This window comes from Hyperoodon ampullatus (genome assembly GCF_949752795.1).
Source record: "Hyperoodon ampullatus genome assembly, chromosome: 18".
NCBI classification, from domain to species: Eukaryota; Metazoa; Chordata; class Mammalia; order Artiodactyla; family Ziphiidae; genus Hyperoodon; species Hyperoodon ampullatus.
Genome location: NC_136931.1, coordinates 54,810,068 through 54,832,292, shown reverse-complemented (window position 1 = coordinate 54,832,292; position 22,225 = coordinate 54,810,068). Strand labels below are relative to the sequence as shown.

General features: G+C 53.7%; 1 protein-coding gene across 2 annotated transcripts; it reads right to left on the bottom strand.

Annotated features, from left to right (window-relative positions):
• Window positions 1-1,294: 1,294 nt before the first annotated feature.
• Window positions 1,295-16,421, bottom strand: EHD2 (EH domain containing 2; the record flags this gene model as incomplete). 2 transcript variants are annotated; one of them, XM_079722937.1, is made up of 5 exons in its annotated part: window positions 1,295-1,846; window positions 4,294-4,458; window positions 11,012-11,424; window positions 15,389-15,486; window positions 16,018-16,421. In XM_079722937.1, 5 exons carry the CDS (start codon window positions 16,419-16,421, stop codon window positions 1,295-1,297), a joined length of 1,632 nt encoding a protein of 543 aa, XP_079579063.1. The 2 variants fall into 2 exon arrangements, with proteins under 2 accessions (XP_079579063.1, XP_079579064.1); XM_079722938.1 differs by having other exon boundaries at window positions 11,018-11,424.
• Between the last annotated feature and the right edge of the window lie 5,804 nt (window positions 16,422-22,225).

Below are 22,225 nucleotides of genomic sequence, written 5' to 3'. Positions count from 1 at the left end.
GCGACCCCCACCTCTAACCCATCCCAAGACAGCCTGACTCCCACAGGGAAAGAAGCCATGGCTTTATTTGCACTGTGGGAACGCTATCACGTTCACAGTCCCCTCCCAGGCACGTGGTGAGGGGTGATGGGCGTGGGAATCCCCGCGAGCACCCTGGAGGGGGCATCGTCCCCATCTGTTTCGCGCTTCCCCATCTTTTCCGTGTGGTCCCCCACCAGGGTCAAGCACTAATACGTAGTGAAGGCAGGAAAAGGTGTGTGTGTAGGGGGGTGAGAGTTCCCTTTAGGGGAGGGGAGGGAGGGTTGTAGCACCAAGAGCCCCTCCCCCCACGCCGTCCCTGGAAAGGGGACTAAAATAACATCCTGAGGCCTATCTGGCAGGGGCTCCACTTAAATATGGACTGATGGTGGGCCGAGAGGCTGTGCCCCAGCAGAGTCTAAACTTCGGACCACCAGCTGTGGGAGCCTGAGGCGGGGGGAGCAGGCTGGGCTTTCAATCCAGGGCAGGTGAGTGGAGGACAGAAAGGCCTCAGAGTGGACGCCTTCTGGGAGGAGCAGGGATGGAAGGCGGGGTTTGGTCTGCAGAGGATCCTTCTTAAAGAAAGGGGTGGGGCAGGGACTGGGGGGAGGGGCTGGGGGGCCAGCTGAGGAAGTAGGAGGTTTGTCTCCCCCCTGAGCCCCCACTGGTGCCAAGACCTGAGGACACCATGGGGTGGAGGGTCCCCGCCTGGCTGGGCGAGAGGAAGCAGGGCAAGGGGACCCCTGTTAGTCATTTCAACCAAGTGGCCGCTCACTTATGAGGGGTCCTGCTCAGAATCAGGGATCAGGCGGGTTAGGCCTGGGTGTGTGTCTCTGTGTGTTTGAGTGATTCTGTAGGGGCTTTCTCCTGAGAATGTCAGCTCCATGAGGGCATATAGAGGTGTCTGTTTTGCTCTCTGCTGTAATCCCCAGTGCCTAGAAGGAGCCCTGAACATAGTAGGTGCTCAGACAAATATTTGAATGAATGATGCACGGATGGATGCTTCTGTGTGTGTGTGTGTGTGTGTGTATTAGTGTTGGAATGATGTGCTAAGTGTACGTGAGGGTAGAGGTGTGAAGGGTGGGCAGAGAAGCCTTGCCCCTCCCCTGGTCCCCACTGTTTGGTAGTGGGGGGCAGAGGGACCCCCATCCTTACAGCTGGGAGAGTGGGCAGGCAGGGTGCACGTGGGCTGGGGTGGGGGTGTGCGTGCAGCCATCCGGAGCTGGGGAGCCACAGCAGGGCAAGAGGGAGGAAGGGCCGGCAGGCAGCGGCTGGCTCACTCAGCGGAGCCCTTGTGGCGCCGCTTGGAAGGTGGCACCAGGCGGCGGGGCAGGTTGGTGGGCAGCCCGTGGCCCTCGAGCTTGGCCTCGATGAGGTGGCTGGCCAGGGCGAACTCCTCGTCGTCCAGCATGCCATCTCGGTCAACATCGCTCAGCTTCCAGATGCGGCCCAGCACAGAGTTGGGGAGCTTGGTACCCACCATCCAGGTCTTGGCCTTGGTGCCGCTCAGCTTGCCATCGGACGGCGCCAGGTTGTAGAAGATCTCGTCATATTTGGACTTGTCCTTGGTCACCACCCACTCACTCTCATCATCCGAGCCCTCCTCGCCGTCCTCCAGGGCCTCGTCAGGCCCCCGCTCCACGAAGGGGCCCATGTGGGTGCCCTCGAAAGCGCCCCCCTGCACGCCCACATCTGTGCTTTCCAGCTCCTCCTGCCGGAGCAGGGGCATGAGCTTGGCAATGTTGTGGGTCAGCATCTCATCCAGCGCCTCCAGCAGCTTTGGCTTCAACGAGTGGAACTTGGTGAAGTCGTGGGCCATCAGCAGCTCCTGTGGGGAGGGGAACACAGAGAAGTCAGGGGGCACCATCCCAAAGCCCCCCAGCCCCGTGCTGGCTCCGGGACACTTGGGCAGCTCTTGACAGAGAGGTGCAGAAGTATTTGATTATCTGAACACCCCAATCCGCTTGGGTACCCACCACTCAGAAGAGACTTGGGCAGCAAGGTCCCACAGTGTCCCCCACCCCACCCAGTGCCAGGCATGACCCCAGAATCCCTGGACAGTAGGGAGAGCAGGGGCCTTTCACCAGCTGGTAGGGAAGGATTTCAACATTTTGACATCAGCCACGGCTTTACCAGAGCGCACCCGTCAGCCCTCAGTCCTGCACACCCTCTACGGCACCCCAGCTGCCCAGTCAGCATCCCCACCATTATGCAAGTTGAGAAAATGCAATTCCTGCCACCCTGCTGGCTCTGTTACCCCACCACACAGAAAGGGCTAAGTGGCTTGCTCCATATTTGGAGGTTAGGTTTGGGATGGACAGGTCATCAGGAGATCCTGGGACTACTCTCCACCCCCGGGGCAATAAGTCATCTGGTGCTAGAGCCGCTGCAGGGCTGGGTTTGTGGTCACGCTGCTTCTCACACGTGCAGCTGTTAAAGCGATTGCACCAGAAGGGTTGCAGCAAAGACCGATCCATATCGCAGCATCACATTAATTTCCAGAGCCAAGGCAGAGAGCTCCACTGATCATGACCATAAAAGACAGGGGTGTGATTAATGGTGATGAGTAGGGAGGACTCCAGGGCCAGGCTGCCCAGGTTCCAGCCCAGCTCTGCCACTTGGGAGCTGTGTGTCCTCAGTCAAGTGACTTGACCTCTCTGGTTTCCCTGTCAGTTCCCAGATTTGTAAAACAGGTTGAGAACTAGCACTCCCCTCACTGCGAGGTGGGAAAGGCTCAATGAATTCATCTGGATGAAGTGCTCAATAAATGTCAGCGTAATATTCACAGCTGCTCTTTATCTAGCCCAGCGGCTCTCAACCAGGGATGATGGTGTCCCCCAGGGGGCAGTGGGCAATATCTGGAGACATTTTTGATTGTCACAACTCGGGGGTGCTACTGGCATCTAGTGAATAGAGGCCAGGGATGCTGCTAAACAGCCTGCAATGCACAGGACACCCCCTACAAGGAAGAATTGTCTGGCCCCAAATGTCAGGAGTGTGGAGGCTGAGAAACCTTGATTCGGCCCAAACTCTGTGCCAGACACTGTCTAAGGAAGTCGCGAACACTAGCCAATTAAGCATCCAAGGTAGATACTATCAGAATGCCAATTTTCCAGTTGAAGAAACTGAGGCTCAGAAAAGTTAAGTGACTTGACCAGGTTCACAGAGCTAGTCAGTGACCAAGGGGAAATTCATTCTATTATAATTCTTCAGTATTGGACTAGAAATATCTAAGACCTAAAGGTCACAGGCTTTCAGTATCAGCCTAACACAACCTCAAAACAGAGCCTGGGCTAGGGGCACTAGTCCTCGCCTCCATGCCTGAGCCTGGACCTCTGTCCCCACATCCATTGGTCACTCCTGCCCTGCCCACCTCCTGCGGCTCTTCATTTACCCCAGGCTGCCACACCCAGACTCAGTGCTTTCCCCGACACTGGTTAATCTTAGGCCTGGACATGTGAGGAGCCTCCGGTTATCCCCCAATATCCATCTTCCTTTCTTCCTCAGTATGGAATCCCTGAATGTTACCTGGGCATCTGGCCACCTAGAGAAAAGACTACATTTCCCAGCTTCCCTTGCAGCAGCTGTGGCCATGTGACTAAGTTCTAGCCAACTGGATGTCAGTACAAGTTGCACATGCAACTCTAGAATTGCCCTGGTCAATACAGTAGCCACATGTGGTTATTTAAATTTAAATTAGTTAAAATTAAAAACAAAAATTTCAGTTTTAATGTGGCTAGTGGCTACCACATTGGACAGCACAGCATAGAAAGTCACCATAGAAAGTACTATTGGACAGCACTGTTCTAGTAAGTGTTCTTAAAGAGAGAGAGACTGTACCATTAGCTTCCCCTCCCACCCCGCTCCTCCCCCTCTTCTTGCTGGCTGGAATGCAGAAACAATGGCTGGAGTTTCCACAGCCATTTTGTACCATGAGGGGGTTCTTGGGACTGGAGGCCAGACTTGGAGGAGAATTAAGACAGAAGGAGACTGGGTCCCTGGCTCTGTAAAGCACCAAACCAGCCCTGGACCATATTCCAGGACATTTATGAAGGAGAGAAATAAACTTCTATCCTAACTAAGCCACAGTTGCTTTGGGTTTGCTGTTCACTCCCTTAATTCACAAAACCACGCTCCCACAGAATCATTTGCGGGAAGTGCTTTCAGGAACCTGCCATCCATCCCTCTAGTTTTCAAGGTCCCATCCCGGAGCCCATGGAAGCCAACCTTCCCATCACATCACCCCTGCTGCCTTGCTCCTGGGTGGCCTCCCACCTGCATCTTCTGGCAGTCCGGGAAGTCACCAGGAGATATGTGATGCTCCAGTTGAATCTTGGCAAAGATGACGGGCAACTTGAGGATCAGCTGCTTCTTCTTGTTCTCCTTCCCAAACACGGAGGGCATCTCCTTCTTCAGGTAGCTGATGATGTAGGTGTGAACCTGTGGGGAGGAGAGTTCTCACCTGAGCCTGCCTCACAGTCACCCGCGGGGCTCGTTAAAACATGGGTTGCCCGGAGTTTCTGATTCACTAGGTCTGGGGTGGGGCCTGAGAATGTGCATTTCTAACAATTACAGGCGAGCTGCTGCTGCCGTGGGTACAAGGGCTTCCCATCTCTTCTAGGTACTCTCAGCCCCTCCCATGGCATAAACCTCCCTCCATGTCCACTGCCAAATCTACATACCAGCCCTGGCCTCTCCCTGGAGCTCAAGACTCAGAGCTGATTGCCTTGTCAACATTCCTGGACAGCTCCATCTTAGGACGCCCGCAATGGAATTCAGGTCCAGCCCCCAGAGCTGTGCCACTCTCAGCTGTGCCCATCTCGGGAGACAAACGGCACCTCCACTTCTCCCTACCCAGTGGAGCCCAGAAATCTGGAAATCATTCCTGATTTGATTCTCTCTCCTCACTGGCCACATCTATTTCATCAGCGAGCCCCTTTAACTCCTAAATCTCTCTTCTACTTTTCCATTTCTCTGCACCTCAGTTGCTGTACCCCCAATCCCAGCAGTCCCATCATTTGCCTGGGGGGACACACCAGTCACCCCACTGGACACCTGGCTTTCCCTCTGGCCCCTCCAGCCCCTCTAATCCTTTCCCCATGAAGTAGCAGCTGGAGGGTCGTTTTTGTTTTGTTTTGTTTTGCTTTTTTAAAAAAATTTTTTTTAAAAATTAATTCAGCCAATCTGACTTTTTTTTTTAAAGAAGGATATTAATTTATTTATTTTTGCTGTGTTGGGTCTTCGTTTCTGTGCGAGGGCTTTCTCTAGTTGCGGCGAGCGGGGGCCACCACTCTTCATCGCGGTGCGCGGGCCTCTCACTATCGCGGCCTCTCTTGTTGCGGGGCACAGGCTCCAGATGCGCAGGCTCAGTAGTTTTGGCTCACGGGCCTAGCTGCTCCGCGGCACGTGGGATCCTCCCAGACCAGGGCTCAAACCTGTGTCCCCTGCACTGGCAGGCAGATTCTCAACCACTGCACCACCAGGGAAGCCCTGTTTTGCTTTTTTAAGGAACAAGTGCCGGCACCATGAGACACTGCTACTATGTATCAATTTGCTTCTTATCCAAGTGCAAAATTCCTCCCACAGCTGACAAGGCCCTACTTCAGCAATTCTCAAAGCGTGGCCCAGGGGTCCCCGAGACCCTTTCAGGGATTTGCAGACTCAAAACTATTTTCATAAGAATATTAAGGTGCTGTGTGTCTTTTTAACTCTCATTTCCTCCCCAGCAGACAGTCGAGTTTTTAAAGGCTAAAAGATATTGCAATTGACTGCAGAAACAGATGCGCAAATCCAGATGTCTCCTCTGAAGCCAGACATTAAGGAGATTTGCAAACATGTAAAACAGGGCCACTGTCCTCCCTAAGTTGGGTTTTTTTGGGGGTTTGGAAAACAGTTAATCTTCATACAACATCTGTTACTTAGGTTAACAGGTAGTAGATTTTTTCTTGCTATTTTAAATGATCTTACAATGTTAATTATTATCATTATCTGTTCATTAGTATACATCCACATGATCAAAATGTATAGGTAACATTTATAATAAATGTTACTTATTAATAAGGATATAAGTATTGTTTGGGAATTCCCTGGCGGTCCAGTGGTTAGGACTCTGTGCTCTCACTGCTGAGGGCAAAGGTTCGATCCCTGGTTGGGGAACTAAGATCTCGCAAGCCACGCGGCACAGGTGAAAAAAATAATTATATAAGTATTGTTGGTTAATTAATATTATGAGAGAAATAAATATGAAACGTTTTCGCAGTATTAACTTACTTTTTATTTTTTTTTTGGATGTAACGCGAGGCTTGTGGGATCTTAGTTCCCCGATAAGGGACTGAACCCAGGCCATGGCAGTGAAAGTGCTGAGTCCTAGTTACTGGACCGCCAGGGAATACCCTCAGTTTTAACTTCTAATATGGTTAATACAGAAAGATTTAATCCGTGTACATACAAACTCTTTGGGGGCCTCAATAATTTTTAAGAGTGTAATAAGAGCCTGAGACTGCTCTACACGACTTGGCCGCTTCATGCACGTTTATCTCCCTCCATCTGCTCCAGCTTCCTCACCTGCCGTCCTTTTTTTATCAGCATGCCAACCACTTTCCTACCTCAGGGCCTTTGCACGTGCTACTCCCCGCCTGGAACTCTGCCCTAGTCTCCCAACAACTGGCTCCTTCAGCTTCTTTTTTTTTTGTGGTACGTGGGCCTCTCACTGTTGTGGCCTCTCCCGTTGCAGAGCACAGTCCCTGGACGCGCAGGCTCAGTAGCCATGGCTCACGGGCCCAGCCGCTCCGCGGCATGTGGGATCCTCCCGGACTGGGGCACGAACCCGTGTCCCCTGCATCGGCAGGCGGACTCTCAACCACTGCGCCACCAGGGAAGCCCCTTCAGCTTCCTTTTGATGTCACCTCCTCACAGAGGCCATCCTATGGGAAGCAGGTGCCGCAAGCACCACCATCCAATTCCTTTCTACCTTTACTTTTATTGTTTCATTCACAGCACTTATCACAATTCATCATTATTTCATTTATCTGTTAGTTTAATTCTGTCTCCTTCCATCAGAATGTGAGCTTCAGGAGGGCTGGGACCTTGTCTGTTCCCTCTGTCCACAGCGCCGGCACAGTGTGCAGAGAAAAGACTCAAGAAATATTTGTGGAATAAACCAATGAACTTGAGAACCTTTGAGCCACGATCTCATAAGTTATCAAAAAGCAAACAAGGAGGGGCTTCCCTGGTAGTCCAGGGGCTGAGACTCTGCACTCCCAATGCAGGGTGCCCGGGTTCAATCCCTGGTCAGCGAACTAGATCCTACATGCTGCAACTAAAAGATCCCACGTGCCGCAACTGAAGATCCTGCACGCTGCAACGAAGATCCCTCACGCTGCAACTAAGACCCGCCGCAGCCAAATAAATAAATATTTTTATAAAAAAAAGCAAACAAGGAGAGGAAAAAAAATGAGCATTCATGTCCTATTTTTAATAGGAAGCTCAATAATTAAATGGATAGGCTTAAATAAAAATAGAATATATCTCGAAAAAGACACAAGAAACTACCCACGGGGGTTGCCTGCAGGGAAGAGAACCTGAGAGCCATTGGGGTCAGAAGTGGGAGGGGGCACGTTTGACAGAACATGAGTGCCTTCCCATGAGATGGTCTTAAATGTTCAATTAAAAGCACTTGTTAAAAAGTCCTTTTAGGGCTTCCCTGGTGGCGCAGTGGTTGAGAATCTGCCTGCTAATGCAGGGGACATGGGTTCGAGCCCTGGTCTGGGAAGATCCCACATGCCGCGGAGCAACTAGGCCCGTGAGCTACAACTACTGAGCTTGTGCGTCTGGAGCCTGTGCTCCACAACAAGAGAGGCCGTGATAGTGAGAGGCCCGCGCACCGCGATGAAGAGTGGCCCCCGCTCGCCGCAACTAGAGAAAGCCCTCGCACAGAAACGAAGACCCAACACAGCCAAAAGTAAATAAATAATTTTTTTTTAAAAAGTAACAAATGTTCAGGTACAATTGGTGTCTTTAAAAAAAAAAAGATACTATGCTATCTCTCAAATAATAGGTATTGAATAAAATTAAATTAATAAAAAAAAGCACTCATTAAAAAGTCCTTTTAATGAAGAACCTAGAGGCAGGACAGGAATAAAGACGCAAATGTAAAGATGTAGGACTTGAGGACACAGGGAGGGGGAAAGGGTAAGCTGGGATGAAGTGAGAGAGTGGCATGGACATATATACACTACCAAATGTAAAATAGAGAACGAGTGGGAAGCAGCCGCATAGCACAGGGAGATCAGCTCGGTGCTTTGCGACCACCTAGAGGGGTGGGATAGGGAGGGTGGGAGGGAGACGAAAGAAGGATGAGATATGGGGATATATGTATATGTATAGTTGATTCACTTTGTTATAAAGCAGAAACTAACACACCATTGTAAAGCAATTATACTCCAATAAAGATGTTAAAAAAAAAGTCCTTTTAATGAGTCATAGGTTTAGAATGCTAAACATTTTGGTGGCACCTTGGCTGGCTCTGAATCCTCATCTCCCATCTCCACCACCCTGGGCTCCTTGTTCAAGCATGTCCCGGCCTCAGGGCCTTTGCGCTTGCTGTTCCCTCTGCCTGGGTATGGTCTCCCCCAGATCTCCACTCTGCTCACCGCTTCCCCTCCTTCAGGCCTCTGCTCAAACATCGCCTCCTCTAGGAGACCTTCCCCAATGACCCTAAAATAGCCTCTCACCAGTCTCTCTGCTTCATTTTTCTTCATAATCCTTATTACATACAATATAATATTAGAAATTAATTTGTTTAACATCCACTTCCCAATTAAAAAGCAATTCTACAAGAAAAGAAACTTTATCTGGTTTTGTTCCCTGCTCTATCCCCAGGACCTAGAACAGTGCAGGAGCACACTGTAGGCGCTCAATAATTGGTTGTTGAATTAATGCTATCGAGTCACCTCAGCGAGCTCGGTATGAAGGTTCACGGCACCCTGGTCTCTTTAGAATCAGAACCTCCCAAGACCTTGGCCTCAAGTGTCACAGCACAGTGAAATCGCCCCTTCTAGCAGCAGCTACCACTTCAACCAAAGGGCAGAGCCAGAGGACTCATCCACATCAGACACTGGGACAGACAGGGAAACTGAGGCACAGAGGGGTAGTTACCAAGAGTGCGGAAAGGCCTTGTACTGTTGGGGAGAGCATATGGGGAGGTAAACGGTGTGTGCTGCTGTTTGGTGGCTGGACCAAGTGTGGCAGAATCACACGTGGGGGATGAGCGGGTGACACGGGGCAGGGGGGAAGCAACAAGCCTTGGTCATTGTAGACCCTGTGTCTTGATTGGTACTGGGGAGCCATAGATGGATTTGCAGGAGGAAGGGGAAGGAGTGGTCTGCAGGTCTGAGAAGGCCAATCAGGGCAGGGGTGTGGCCAGGCCGGTGGGTGGGGCCTGCGAGAGCGGGCCAATGGGGAGAGGGGGCGGGGCCCAAGGGCGGCTCCTCGGGAACCCAGAAGACAGGAGGAGGCCAGGCACTAATGGCTTTTCCAGAGAGGAAGCCGTGGAAGGTGCCAGGAAGAGATAACGTGGGTGGGCGGGGTGGGCCGGGGCGCGGGTCCCGGACTCCGGGGTTTGTCTGGGTTTCCGGAGCCACCTCCTGCGTGGCGGGGGCACCAGGTGTCCGGCCCCACCCCACCCCTGGGTCCCACGGACCCTGGGCTCCCCCTCCCGCTGCTGTCTGCTTCCCCGAGGGACCTGGGGGACTGGGGTCCGTAGGGGAAGAGCGTGACCCAGGGGGAGACTGAGGGAGGGAGGGGGGACTGAGAGAGGGAGAATGGAGAAAGACAGAGAGAAAAGAGAATGAATGAGGGAAGAGAAGAGGAAAAGAAGAGAGACAATAAGGGGGAGAGAGAAACTGAGAAAGAGGTAGAAATGAGATGTAGAGAGAGAGACACACACACACACAGACAGAAAGACGGACGGAGACAGTCCAGGGCCTGGGCAGAGGACGAGAGAAAGGTGGATCCTGGAGCCCTCAGGAGCCGACCACACTGGGCGGCTCCCTCCCAAGGAGGATTCCTGGGGTGGGGGTGGGGCTCTGACTCACCCCCTCTCTGCAGCGCCTTAAACCAACACCTCAGGCTCCTCCATCCCCCATAACCTTCCAGGCCTCTCTGCCTGCCCAGCTTCCTGCCCCACTTCCACCCTGGCAGGCAGCCTCCCCTGTGAATGTTCCAGTCGTCCTCCAAAACGCTCTTAAACCAGTGTTCTGCCTTCCCAGTCCCGGAGGCCCTGTCTTGATCCAGGCTCCTCCTGTTCCTCAATCCCCAGCCTCCTCGCTGGTCTGGGAGCCGAGTCTCACTGCCCTTGAATCCACCCTCCAGAAGGCAGCTAGAGTCTGACCCGGTCCCTCCCCTGCTCTGAATCCTTCCATGGCTCCCCAGTGCCCTCAGGACAAAGCACAAGCTCCAGGCCACAGCCCTGGGTGATCTCTCACCCACCCCACCCCACCCCTGACCCTAGCCTCAGATTCAGTTACTCCCACTGTCTACACTGGCTTCAACACTGACATTTTTTCCTCTTCCTTGAACTGGCCATGTTCTCATCTCCAGTCCACACACTTGCTGGTCCTGCTTTCTAGAATCTCTTCCCCTCTTTGTCCTCCTCATCCTCCAGTTTGCAGCTCAGATGCCCTCTCCTCCAAGAAGCCCTCCTGGATTTCCGCTGGGCTCCCCAGTCTCAGCCCTGACCATGCTGGATGGTCACTGTCTGGGGATGGGGTGGTCTTCTCCCCTGGACTGCCTTGGTCACTGCTGTGTTCCCAGCACCACCCAGCACAGGGCCAGGCACAGCAGGAGAACTTTCTCAGATTAGAGAACTTAACTAATCAGAGAGTTGATGCCAGGGACCAGCAGTCAAGTAGAGGAGGATCAGAGGAAAGGCAAAGAGCCGCCGCTGCCTCCCCAGCCCCGGTTACTGCTCAGCCAGCCCCCCATTACTGCTCACCCGCACCAGCCGGGCCCTCTTCACCAGATCATTGAGCTTGCGCAGTGCGGCGTGGCGCGGCAGGCCCTGGATGTCGCGGAAGAGGTCCTGCTCCTCCAGCTCGAAGAGGCGCCGGTTGTCAGGTACCAGGAGGGGCTGGGACCAGAAGGAACCGATGTAGACGCGCAGCACCTCGGGCGTGCCCACCACCTTGCCCAGCGCCCACATGAGCGCCCCGTAGACGCGCATCAGCTGCTGCGTCTCCACCATGTCGGCCTTGTTGAGCACCACGCGGATCTTGTCCTCGTGGCCTCGCAGGGCGCCGATGGCCTCCGAGAACTCGTCTGAGATCTCCAGCTTGTGAGCATCGAAGAGCAGGATGATGAGGTCCACGCGCTCGGCGAACCAGCGCAGCACTGCCGGGAAGTCGTAGCCTAGGGGGAGGGGGTGGTACAGGGGCGCCGGGGGCAGAGGTCAGCACCCGAGCCTCCAGCCACTGGGATGCAGCCATTCCTTTGGACTCAAGTTAGACTGTACCGGATGTTCAGGTTGTTAACCTTCGAAATTTTTGTCTATGAGAAACAGCTGAGGCCCCAAGAGTGCCCCACAGCTCTGTCTCCACAGCCCTCAGAATTTCCCCCATCACTCTGGCCCCTGTCTCTCAGGCCATCTGACTACAGGGGACAATCACCCCTCCCCTTTTTTATTCATTCTTTAGGCAGATATTAGCAGCGGGCATTGGTCCAGTTATTGAAACACTGAAGTGTTCCTAATAGACTCGCTGTGCTTCTATGGACAACCCACCCCCACCCCCGGCAAGGCCCCCGAGTGCCTCCATCACCCCAGCCCGTCCTCAGGATCTGTCAGATCTCCCCACCATCCAGCAACTAAAGATTTCACTCGGGCCCTGGTTATGCTCTTGCCATAGCAGATGTTAAATATTTTAAATTTATTAACAACATTTACTGAGTCTTCTGTGTGCCAGGCCCTGTCCTGGGCACTGGGGGTCCCACAGAGAACACTCAGACAAGGTCCTTGCCTTTGTGGGGCACCCATCCCAACAGCTGGCTCCTGGGTCCATTCATTCATTCCTTTCACCTTTCATTTCCTCACTCACTCATTCATTCACGCTGTTTGCTTTTTTTGCTGGTTCGCTCATTCATTCAGCAACAAGTGACGCTTGGGAGAGAGGAGAGAAGCAGTTGAGACCCCCCGACTTGGCAGTTGGGAAGACCCGCGTTTGAATCCTGGCTCCGCCCCCATCAGCTAGGTGACCTTAAGCAAGCAGGTAAGCTCTCTGAACCCGTTTCCTCCTCAGTAAAATGGAAATCATCATAGGACCTACCTCCTAGAACTGTGTGAAGATTAAAAGAATACACATGAGGGGACTTCCCTGGTGGCCCAGTGGTTAAGACTCCTTGCTTCCAATGCAGGGGGCGTGGGTTCGATCCCTGGTGGGGGAACTAAGATCCCACATGCCGCATGGCCAAATAAATAGAATTAAAAAAAAATTTTTTTAAGTAATACACATGAGCTAAGATATATAAAGAGCTTAAACAGTGCCTGACACTGAACTATACACTTAAAATGAGTGAGCTTTAGGCATGTAAATTATACCACAATAAAACTCTTATTTAAAAAAAAACGGTGCTAGGCGCATGGCAAGCACTCAACAAACATTCCTCATGATGCCTGCGAGACGCCGTTGGGGGGTCTTCCAGGAGCCACCCCCAGGGCCGCCTGCTCTGTGCTGGGGACACAGTGTGGCTCAGGCAGCCCCAGGTCTGTCCTTACTGGGCTCACAGTCCAGAGTGGTCAGGCTGGGATGCAGCAGCCCAGAGGGGAGCGCCTGACCCAGGCTGGGTGGTCAGGGAGGGCTTCCAGGAGGAGGGAACAGATTGGCAACCTGGGGGATGAGGAGTTAACTGGCAGAACAGGGAGCCATCGCTGATGCACCCGAAGTCACCTCATGCCCTTCCCGATTCAACTTATTGAATCTTCAAAACGACCCCAGGAGACAGGCACTCTTATGACCCCCATTTTCCAAAAGGGGAAACTGAGGAACAGAGAGGTTAAGGGATTTACTCCAGATACGCAGGTAGGAAGCAACAGAGCAGCAGCCCCGTGGGCCTCCATGCTCTGCTGGGGAGCTGGTGCCAGGCCAATCCTGCATGGGAGGAAGCAGGCTCCTGCAGCCACTGGGGACTGGATGGGATGGGGTGGGCGTGGGTGACACTGTTTTCGGGGAGAAAGGGCCAGGTCACCAGAGGGACAGCAGCTGGGGCCCCTCCTCCCTCCCCAATGTCTACAGAAACACACACAGTGGCCTGGCTTTGGAAAGTGTGTCTCATGCAGGGAGGGACGGAGGGAGGGAGGTTGAGTCAGCGCGGGAACGGGAGACGTGGCAGAGAGGCACCCGGGGGCGCACAACGACAGCCTCGCAGAGGAAAAGCAGTCATCATGGGCACTTCCACAGCACCTAGTGTGTGCCACATACTGCTCTAAGTGCTTCACACATTTTGACGTTTAAATTGAACCCTCAGGGCAACCTATGAGGCTGATACTATCACGTTCCCGTTTTACAGATGAGAAAACTGAGGCATGAAGAGGTTAAGTGGCTCAGCCAAGGTCCCACAGTTTAGGAGCAGAGGCCAGATCTGAACCCCGCCGGAAGGCTCCACTATGCTACAATCACACACGTGTGGCTTTCACAGATATTCCAGGCAGAGGCCACATGCTCCACCAGTGCACACACACGTGCACACACACACTCATGCACTCAGAGCGTACACCTGGACACCATCAGAGCCGCACACTACAAGATGCAGACTCCCAAACACACCCCCGCTCACAATCTGGAAACTACACAGATATCCGTGGTCACGCAATTGCAAAGACGTTGTGAGACCCACACAAAGTAACAGCAGCAGGCACACACAAGCCCGTGCACACTCACTCGCACACGCACCAAACTAGAGACACAATCATATATAGTTACACAAAAGATACACTCATGCACATACACATACACCCCCCCCTCACTGTACACACAAGAGCACAACTGTATACAGAGATACAATCCCATGCGGTCACACCCAATCCAACAAAACCCCCTCAGTCCTTCCTACACGGTCACACACAGGTACAATCCCAAGCAGAGCCCTGACACCTCAGAGTCACACCCACAATGACACACTTTCCCAGACACACACTACACGATCCACGCAGTCACAGCAAAGTTCCCTTGCCCGACACGCTCACACACACGTTTCACAAACACAAATGGAGACACCACTAGTCACTGTCACACACAGTCCCACAAAGCCCCCCGGAGTCCCTCAGAGCCGCACACAAAGTCACACCCTGCCACAATCGCGGGCACAAACTCCCAGACACTCACACACACGCACACACACACATCCTTACAGACAGACGGATGGACTCTCCTCTTCCCCTACCTCTGCTGAAAGGGAAGGAGACCCTGTTCTCTGCTCTTCCCCACTTCCTTTGGGCTCCCACCCTGCACCCCTGCCCTGGCTTGGAGGCCTCCCTCCCTTCCGACTCTCCCAGGCCCACGCCCCAAGCTCCCCCACCCCACTGCTTCTGCAGCTGCCTCCTGCCTCTCTTCCGGGGAACAGGCGCCTCCTGGGCAGCGGCCAGGGACTCCCGTAACTGTCCGCGCCCTCCCCCCGAGGCCCAGCCTCCTTGCCTCCCTGCAGTGGCCTCCCACTCCCCTCTGCCCCACACTGCAGCCTCCTTTGCCCCAGTTTCTGGCCTCCGAGGCCTTGCGGGACAGGGGTGGAAGGGGACAGAAGTGCTGGGTGGAATGAGGGTGGGGGCCGGGCTCCCTCGAGGCCCCGCTGGAATTCACCCCCTCCCCTCCACGCTCCCCCTGCACAGCTGTTTATAAATTCCAGGCCGCCCTTGGCCCCCGCCCAGATTCCCCTTCCCAGGTCCTCCTCGGCCCCATCTGTGGCCCAGACACAGAGCCGAGAGCTCACACGGGCCCAGGGCCTGCCTGCCCGGCTCAGCCTCCTCGCTGGGTCTCCTGTCTCTCTGTATCGCTGCCTCGCCCTCTGAATCTCTGTCCATCTTTGACTTTGTGTATCTCTCTCTGTCTCCCTTGATCTCTCCCCCTCCATCCTTCAGACCCACCCAGATATGCAGCTGCAGCCCGTTCGCACGTGTTCACCCACACGCCTCCCCCACCCTTCAACGTGTGCCAACATGGAGGAATCACAGCCTTCCACCAGCTCCCTTCTGCTACCCCACCAGCGCAGGGCCGGCGGACACAGGCCCAAGTCCTAGCAGAGACTCTGGGACCCTCCCCGCTCAGACCTAAGAGTCCAGGCCCCCAGCCCCTCCCCGCTCAGACCCAGAGATCCGGGCCTCACTCACCGCGGCTCACTCTCTGTTTGGCCCCCGACAGGATGCCTGGGGTGTCGATGATACTAATGCTCTCCAGGACCTGATTGGGGAGCTGGGCGCACATGAACCTGGGGTAGAGGGAAGGTCAGGGGTCAGTGCAGGGAGGGGCGGGAGGAGAGGACACATAAGAAGGGAACCCAGGACTGCACCGAGGAGAATCAGGTTCAGGGAAGGGAAGAATCTTGAAAGAGAAAAGGAAGATCAGGACAGAGAATAATAACTATAAAAAAAAAAAAAATCAGAGCTGATGTTTATTGAGCACTTACTTTGTGCCGGGTGCTGTTCTAAGCACTTTGTAGGTGTTAATTCATCTAGTCCTCACAACAACCCTATGGAGTAAGGACTATGGTTATCCCCATTTTCCAGATGAGGATAGGAGAGAAACAGAGAGGTTAAGTCACTTGCCCAAGGCCACCCAGCTAGACAGCGGTTGAACCCATGCATCCCTGGCTTAACTGCTCCCCTAGAGAAGGCAGGAAGAGGAAGGATCTAGTAGAGAGAAGGGAATTGGGGCTGAAAAGGAGAGAAACAGAGGCAGGGATGGGGCAGGGTGGGGGGCCAGGGACAGGAAGATGCACTCCTGGCTCTTGGCTGCACACCTGTTGAGGAAGGTGTTCCCAAAGGGGTTGAGTTTGCGGAAGGGCTTGTCTGGGTCAACGACGAGGGCGTTGCCAGGCACGGTGCCCTCGGTGTCACCATGCATGACGGCCACGAAGCAGTCGGTGGTGGGCTCGGGCCCCACCCGGGAGCCGGGCACCTCCTGCTCCAGCAGGTACTGGATGAAGCTGGTCTTGCCCGTGCTGTACTGGCCGGCCACCAGCACCATGGGCTTGCCGTCAAAGTCAGCATCCTCCAGGGCTGGTGAATGGAAGGCCCCGAAGCGGTAGTGCTCCTCGAGAGGCAGCAGCTTTTCACGGTATAGCTCCTTGAGGGCTGAGGTCACTGTGCGGATGGCCTCGGGCTGCTGGCCCCGAGCCCCGCCCCGCTTCAGCCAGCTGAACATGGTGGCTGCACACTGCCTGCTGAGCTTGCTGATGGAGATGCACAGGGGGAGAGCTACCTGTGGGAGGAGAGGATGTTGATGGGGGACTGCCTGGAGGAAGAGGTGGAGAAGAAAGGGAGCCAGGAGGTCGAATAGATGGAGAAAGATGGTGGAATGGGTAGGGAAGAGGAGCTTCTTAGAGCACTGTTGGTGGATGGCAGGAGTTGATGGCTGAAGGAGGAAGAAGGTGATTATTCCAGCTGGAGGAAGAGAAAGAGAGTAAGTAACAATGGCATGATTGAAGAAGGGGGACTGATGGTGGAAGACCAAGAGATAAACAAAGGGAACGATGCAGAAGCTGATTGGAAGAAGTGTATTCCTTCATCTTTTTCTTTCTCCTCCACCCCTCCCATTATTTTGCACATTTTCACTGAAATCACACCATGTGTCAAGAGCTATGGATGCAGAAATACTCCAGAGACCAGCCGCCCCCACAGTCAGAGCCTCCAGTGAGGAGAGAACCTGGGCACCAAGCAGTCAATGATGCTTGGGAAATGCCGGGCAAGTGGACTTGTAGGCACCAGAGGGGGACGTGGTGAGCCAACCACTGGATTGGGAAAGCTCTGGCTGGGCTGACTTTTGAGCTGCTCCCTAAAGAGTGGGGATGACAAGGGCATTTAGGCAGAGAGGATGGGGGGTGGGTATCATGACCTGGAGCTGTGGAATGGATGGACAGAGTGGCTGGACACATGGGCACAAGGATGAGAAACGAGTCTGAACTACGGCCTGGGTCCCCCAGATCATGATGGGGCTTGGGCATTCACAAGAATAGTAACATTTATGATCACTGCATGCCAGACACTGCTCTAACTCATTTAATCTTCACAAAAACCTTGTCAGGTAGGGCTATTATTATCCCCACTTTTCTGGCAAGGAAATGTAGGTTCAAGAAGATAACAATAACTTGCCCAAGATCACTTTGCTAGAAAGTGCTCAAGCTGGGACTCCAGGCAACCTGACCTCAGAGCCTGCACTCCTATCATAGGTCTAAGGAGTTAGGGAGAGAAATAATTACCAACCCAACAGCAGTGAGCACTTCCAGCACCCAGACCATGTTCTCTACATTTCCTTACTATCCTTTCATGCTCTGTAGGATCTGTAGTGATGTCCCCTCTTTCATTCCTGATATCAGTCATTTGTGTCTGCTTTTTCTTTTTTTTTCCCCTTAATCAGTCTAAGTGGATGTTTATAATTGCACTGATCTTTTCACAGAACCAACTTTTCATCAGATTGGAGTCTCTAAATACCATATTCCACTAAAAGAGAAACTGAGGCTTCTTGGAGAAATGGCTGATTCTGGGGCTGAGGTGGGGAAAGAACAAGTGAGCCTGGGTCAGACAGTGGGGAAGTGCTCAGACATAGATGGGGCATGTCACAGGGACAGACTCAGCTTGACAGGACTCCCACTGGCCAAAGATGGGACAATTTGAACATCAAAAATAACTGGAAATCAAATATGTTAAAATACATAAAATCATAATGATACTTAAAAAAGAAAAAAGGAAAAGAATTCGGGGAAGGTATGCCAGAGAGGTAAAGGAGAGGCTGGAGCCAGGACCTGGGATGTTGGCAGAGGGAGGGAGCCCTGGGTGGTGTCCTATGCAGGGAGGGACCTGGGGGACATCTTGGGAAGGACGCTTTGGGGGTGACTGGACAGGCGATCGGGTTGGTGAGGTAGGAGAGGAGCTTGTGGGTGGGAGGAGGGACCAGATAGGACAGAGATGGTTGAAGGCGGTGGAGGGAGACCCCAAGGAGGGGATCCCCTCTGGCGGAGAGGATGGGGGAGTGGGAGACACTGGAAGGGAGGAGGAGAGTGGGGGACACAGTTACAGACTGGAAGGGGCTGGAGGGAGTGGGGGAGACAGGGAGGTTTCGGAAGGGAGTGGGGAGACCCGGGGGACCGTTACACAGTGACTGGGGTGGGGACTGAGGGTCTTTGGCGAGCAGGGGAATAACTCAGAGCCCAGGCAGACTCGGGGGCTCCGCGGGCGGAGGCTGGGAGGCGATAGCTGCGGTCGGGGGCCACTCACCGATGGGGCGTGCAGGCGGCTGGACCGGGCGGGCGAGCTGGGCGGGGGTCCCGCGGGGATTCAAGGCGCCCGCGGATCGGCGTGTGCTCGCGGTCCAGTCCGGAGCCGTCTGAGCCGGGTGGGGCCGAGAGCGGGGAGGAGGGACGGGAGGGGCGGGGGGTGGGGGCGGGTCAAGGCGCCCTCGCCCCCCCCGCCCCCCCTGAAACCGGGCGCCGGGCCTCTGGCGCCCCCCGGTGGGGAGTAGCAGGGCGCCTTTGCGAGATGGGTGAGTGCGCGGGCTCCCGGTCCCGGGTTCAAACTCCATCCCTGTCTCCCTTCCTAAGATGGGAATAGTAATAATAAAACAAGAACACCAATAATAATAATAATTTATTATCAGTAATAATAATTTTAAAACTTAAACGAGTTCATGAAGCTCCTCTGCTCACAACACTCCTTGGTTCTTCTCTCACTCCACGTAGAAGCCAAAGCCCTCAGAGTGGCCCACAAGACCCTGAACGATCTGCGGGCTCCCTTTGCCCTCAGCTCCTTCTCTCTCCGCCTCACTCACTCAGCTTCAGCCACACTGGCCTCTTCGCTGTTCCTCATACAACCTTCCAACTTCAGGGCCTTTGCACTTCTTGTTCCTCCATCTGGAATGCTGTCTCCCCCAGGGATCCAAGTGGCTTCCTCTCTCCTTCAGGTCTCCACCCAAATGTCACCTCCTCTGAGAAGCCCTCCCTGATCTCCCACGATTTATCCATTATCGCTGCTTTATTCTTCTCTGCCGTCTTTATCACCACTCTACATATTTTACATTTCTCTGCTTCAGCGACGGTCTCCCTCACGAGAACATGAGCTCCATGAGAGCAGGAATTTTAGACTGTCACCAAGAGAAATCGCTAATGTTCTCACACTTCGGTTGTTTTGGAATTTCTAGGGATTGTTTACTCATCGCTGATTAGACCCACAGCCAATCGTGCGCTGATACACCAGCCCCTATTACCATGTCACAAACTTGTGGATTTAAAAAAAAATTTTTTTTAGTTGGCCGTGCGGCATGCAGGGTCTTAGTCCCCCAACCAGGGATCGAACCGGGGCCCCCTGCAGTGGAAGCGTGGAGTCTTAACCACTGGACCACCAGGAAAGTACCAGACTTGTGGATTTAAAAATATATACTGATGGGACTTCCCTGGTGGCGCAGTGGTTAGGAATATGCCTTCAGGGACTTCCCTGGTGGAGCGATAGTTAAGAATCCACCTGCCAATGCAGGGGACACGGGTTCGAGCCCTGGTCTGGGAAGATCCCACATGCCACAGAGCAACTCAGCCCCTGCGCCACAACTGCTGAGCCTGCACTCTAGCGCCCGTGAGCCACAACTACTGAAGCCCGCACGCCACAACTACTGAAGCCCGCGCACCACAACTACTGAAGCCCGTGCACCTAGAGCCTGTGCTCCTCAACGAAGAGTAGTCCCCTGCTCACTGCAACTAGAGAAAGCCCACGAGCAGCAATGAAGACCCAACGCAGCCCAAAATAAATAAATAAATAAAAATAAATAAACTAAAAAAAAAAAAAAAGATGGAGAAGGCAGCCCGTGAGCTTGTAGTTTGGACACTGTCAGTCTTGGGTCCCAATCCCGCTCTGTGTCCAGGTGATCTGGGCCCTGAGGTAGCCATTCCTGGCCTCTTTTTCCAGATGGCTCAGCTGTAGAAAAGGGACCCCCCAGATGCCCACTCTGCTGCTTCTAGCGTCTAAGAACAAGTATCTAAGAAGTTTGGTCCCAGGACTTCCCTGGCGGTCCAGTGGTTAAGACTTCACCTTCCAGTGTAAAGGGTGTGGGCTGGCTCCCTGATGGGGGAGCTAAGTCCCACACTGCTTTGCGGCCAAAAAACCAAAACATAAAACAGAAGCAATATTGTAACAAATTCAATAAAGACTTTAAAAATGGTCCACACGGAAAAAAAATTAAAAGAAGTTTGGTCCCAAGGACTAACCGTAGGAGTTGAGATCAGTTTTGATCTCCTGCCCAGGGGCCCGGGAAGGGGAGCGTCTCTGGCTCCTGCACAGCTGCACAGCCGGCCAAGGCCTTGCTGTTATATACACCCCTCCCCCCAAGCTGGATGTGCATAGGGGAAGGTGGCAGGCTCCCAGCCAGACCGCCGGGCTTGCAGCCCAGTCTGACACTTACTGCAACCCTCGGGGCCTCGGTTTCCTCACCTGCGAGGTGGGACTATCAATTCCCACACGGGGGCTTCTGTGAGCATCAAGTAAGATAGATACCCCAGGTGAAGGGCTCGGAGCAGTGCCTTGGTAAGTGTTCTGAAAACGTTAGTCATCGTGTTCCTCTGCTTGGGCTGCATGCAGCCAGCCTTCCAGAACTGAGGCCGTGAGCAGGTGGAAATCACTGGCAAACTTCTTTACGCGGCCAGGCCACGTGAGGTCTTCCGGGAGCTTGCAGGGGATTAGAGGATGTTAAGAACTGCCATTCTCCTTCAGTGCTCTATTACGTACGCGGGGAAGTAGGTCTAGAGCTAGGAAGGGGGGCGGTCCCTCTCCTGGAGATCCCATGTATATGCTCCTCCCCCTCAAACACCCCCACGGGCCTGAAGAGGAACCGGGAGCATCACCCTAGTTCAGCCGCCGTCACTCCCAATGGCTATGGCAGTCGCCTCCTCGCCATGTCGGTTCCCCACACGGCCGCCAGAGGGCGCCTGGGAAACCTAAAACAGCTCAGCTCTCTGCTCGGAACCCTCCTGGGGCTCCCGCCTCACGGTCAAAGCAGTCATAACCGTGGGGCTCAAGATCCTTCAGGATAGGCCCCGTTTGTTCTCTCTGACCTTACCTCTTGCCTGCACCCCCTTCTTCCCTAGGTTCCAGTCACAGGGCCTCTCCTCGCTGTTTAACATTTCCACCCACGCTCCTGCCTCAGGGCCTTTGCACTGCCTGTTCTCACTGCCTTGGGTGCTCTATCTCTAGATCTCCCCGTGGTTCCCTCCCTTATTTCATGCAGCTCTCTGCTCAAATGTCACCTCCTCAAGGAAGTCTTCCGCTCCCACCTGATTCTGAGGGCCGTCATGTGCAGTTGGGCAGGTTGTTCACTGCACAAAGCACTCGCTTGTATGAAGGGGGCTGGACTCCAGGTCACATGCTGCTCTCCAAACTCTAGGAGAAAGGGGTGCTGTTTTCTAGTTCACACAAAGGGGTTCTAGGGACTAGCAGCTGCTTTGTCCACTCCTTCACTCTGTCATGGATTGAGTTGTGGCTCCCCAAAAGATACGTCAGTGTCCTAACCCCTAGTGAATCCGGTGTGAATGTGATCTTACTTGGAAATAGGGTCTTTGCAGATGGAATCAAGTTAAGATGAGCTCATCCTGGAGTAGGATAGGCTCGAATCCAATATGGCTGCTGTCCTTATAAGACACACTGATGTACAGGGAAGATGGCCTGGAAGGAGAGACTGGAGTGATGCGGACACGAACCAAGGAACACCTAGGAGGGCCAGAGACTGGAAAAGGTAAGGAAGGAGCGATCCTCCCCTAGAGTCTCTAGAGGGATTGTGGCCCTGCTCACACTTTGAGACTTCTAGCCTCTGGAAGTGAGAGAATAAATTTTTCTTTTAAGCCACCCACCCAATTGGTGGTACTTGGTTATGCCAGCCATGGGAAACTAACACACCCTGCTTGATTTTCCCCACATCTCTGACACTGTACACGTTTACAGTCAATCCTCACTGTGAGCAGGTGCCCTATTTGT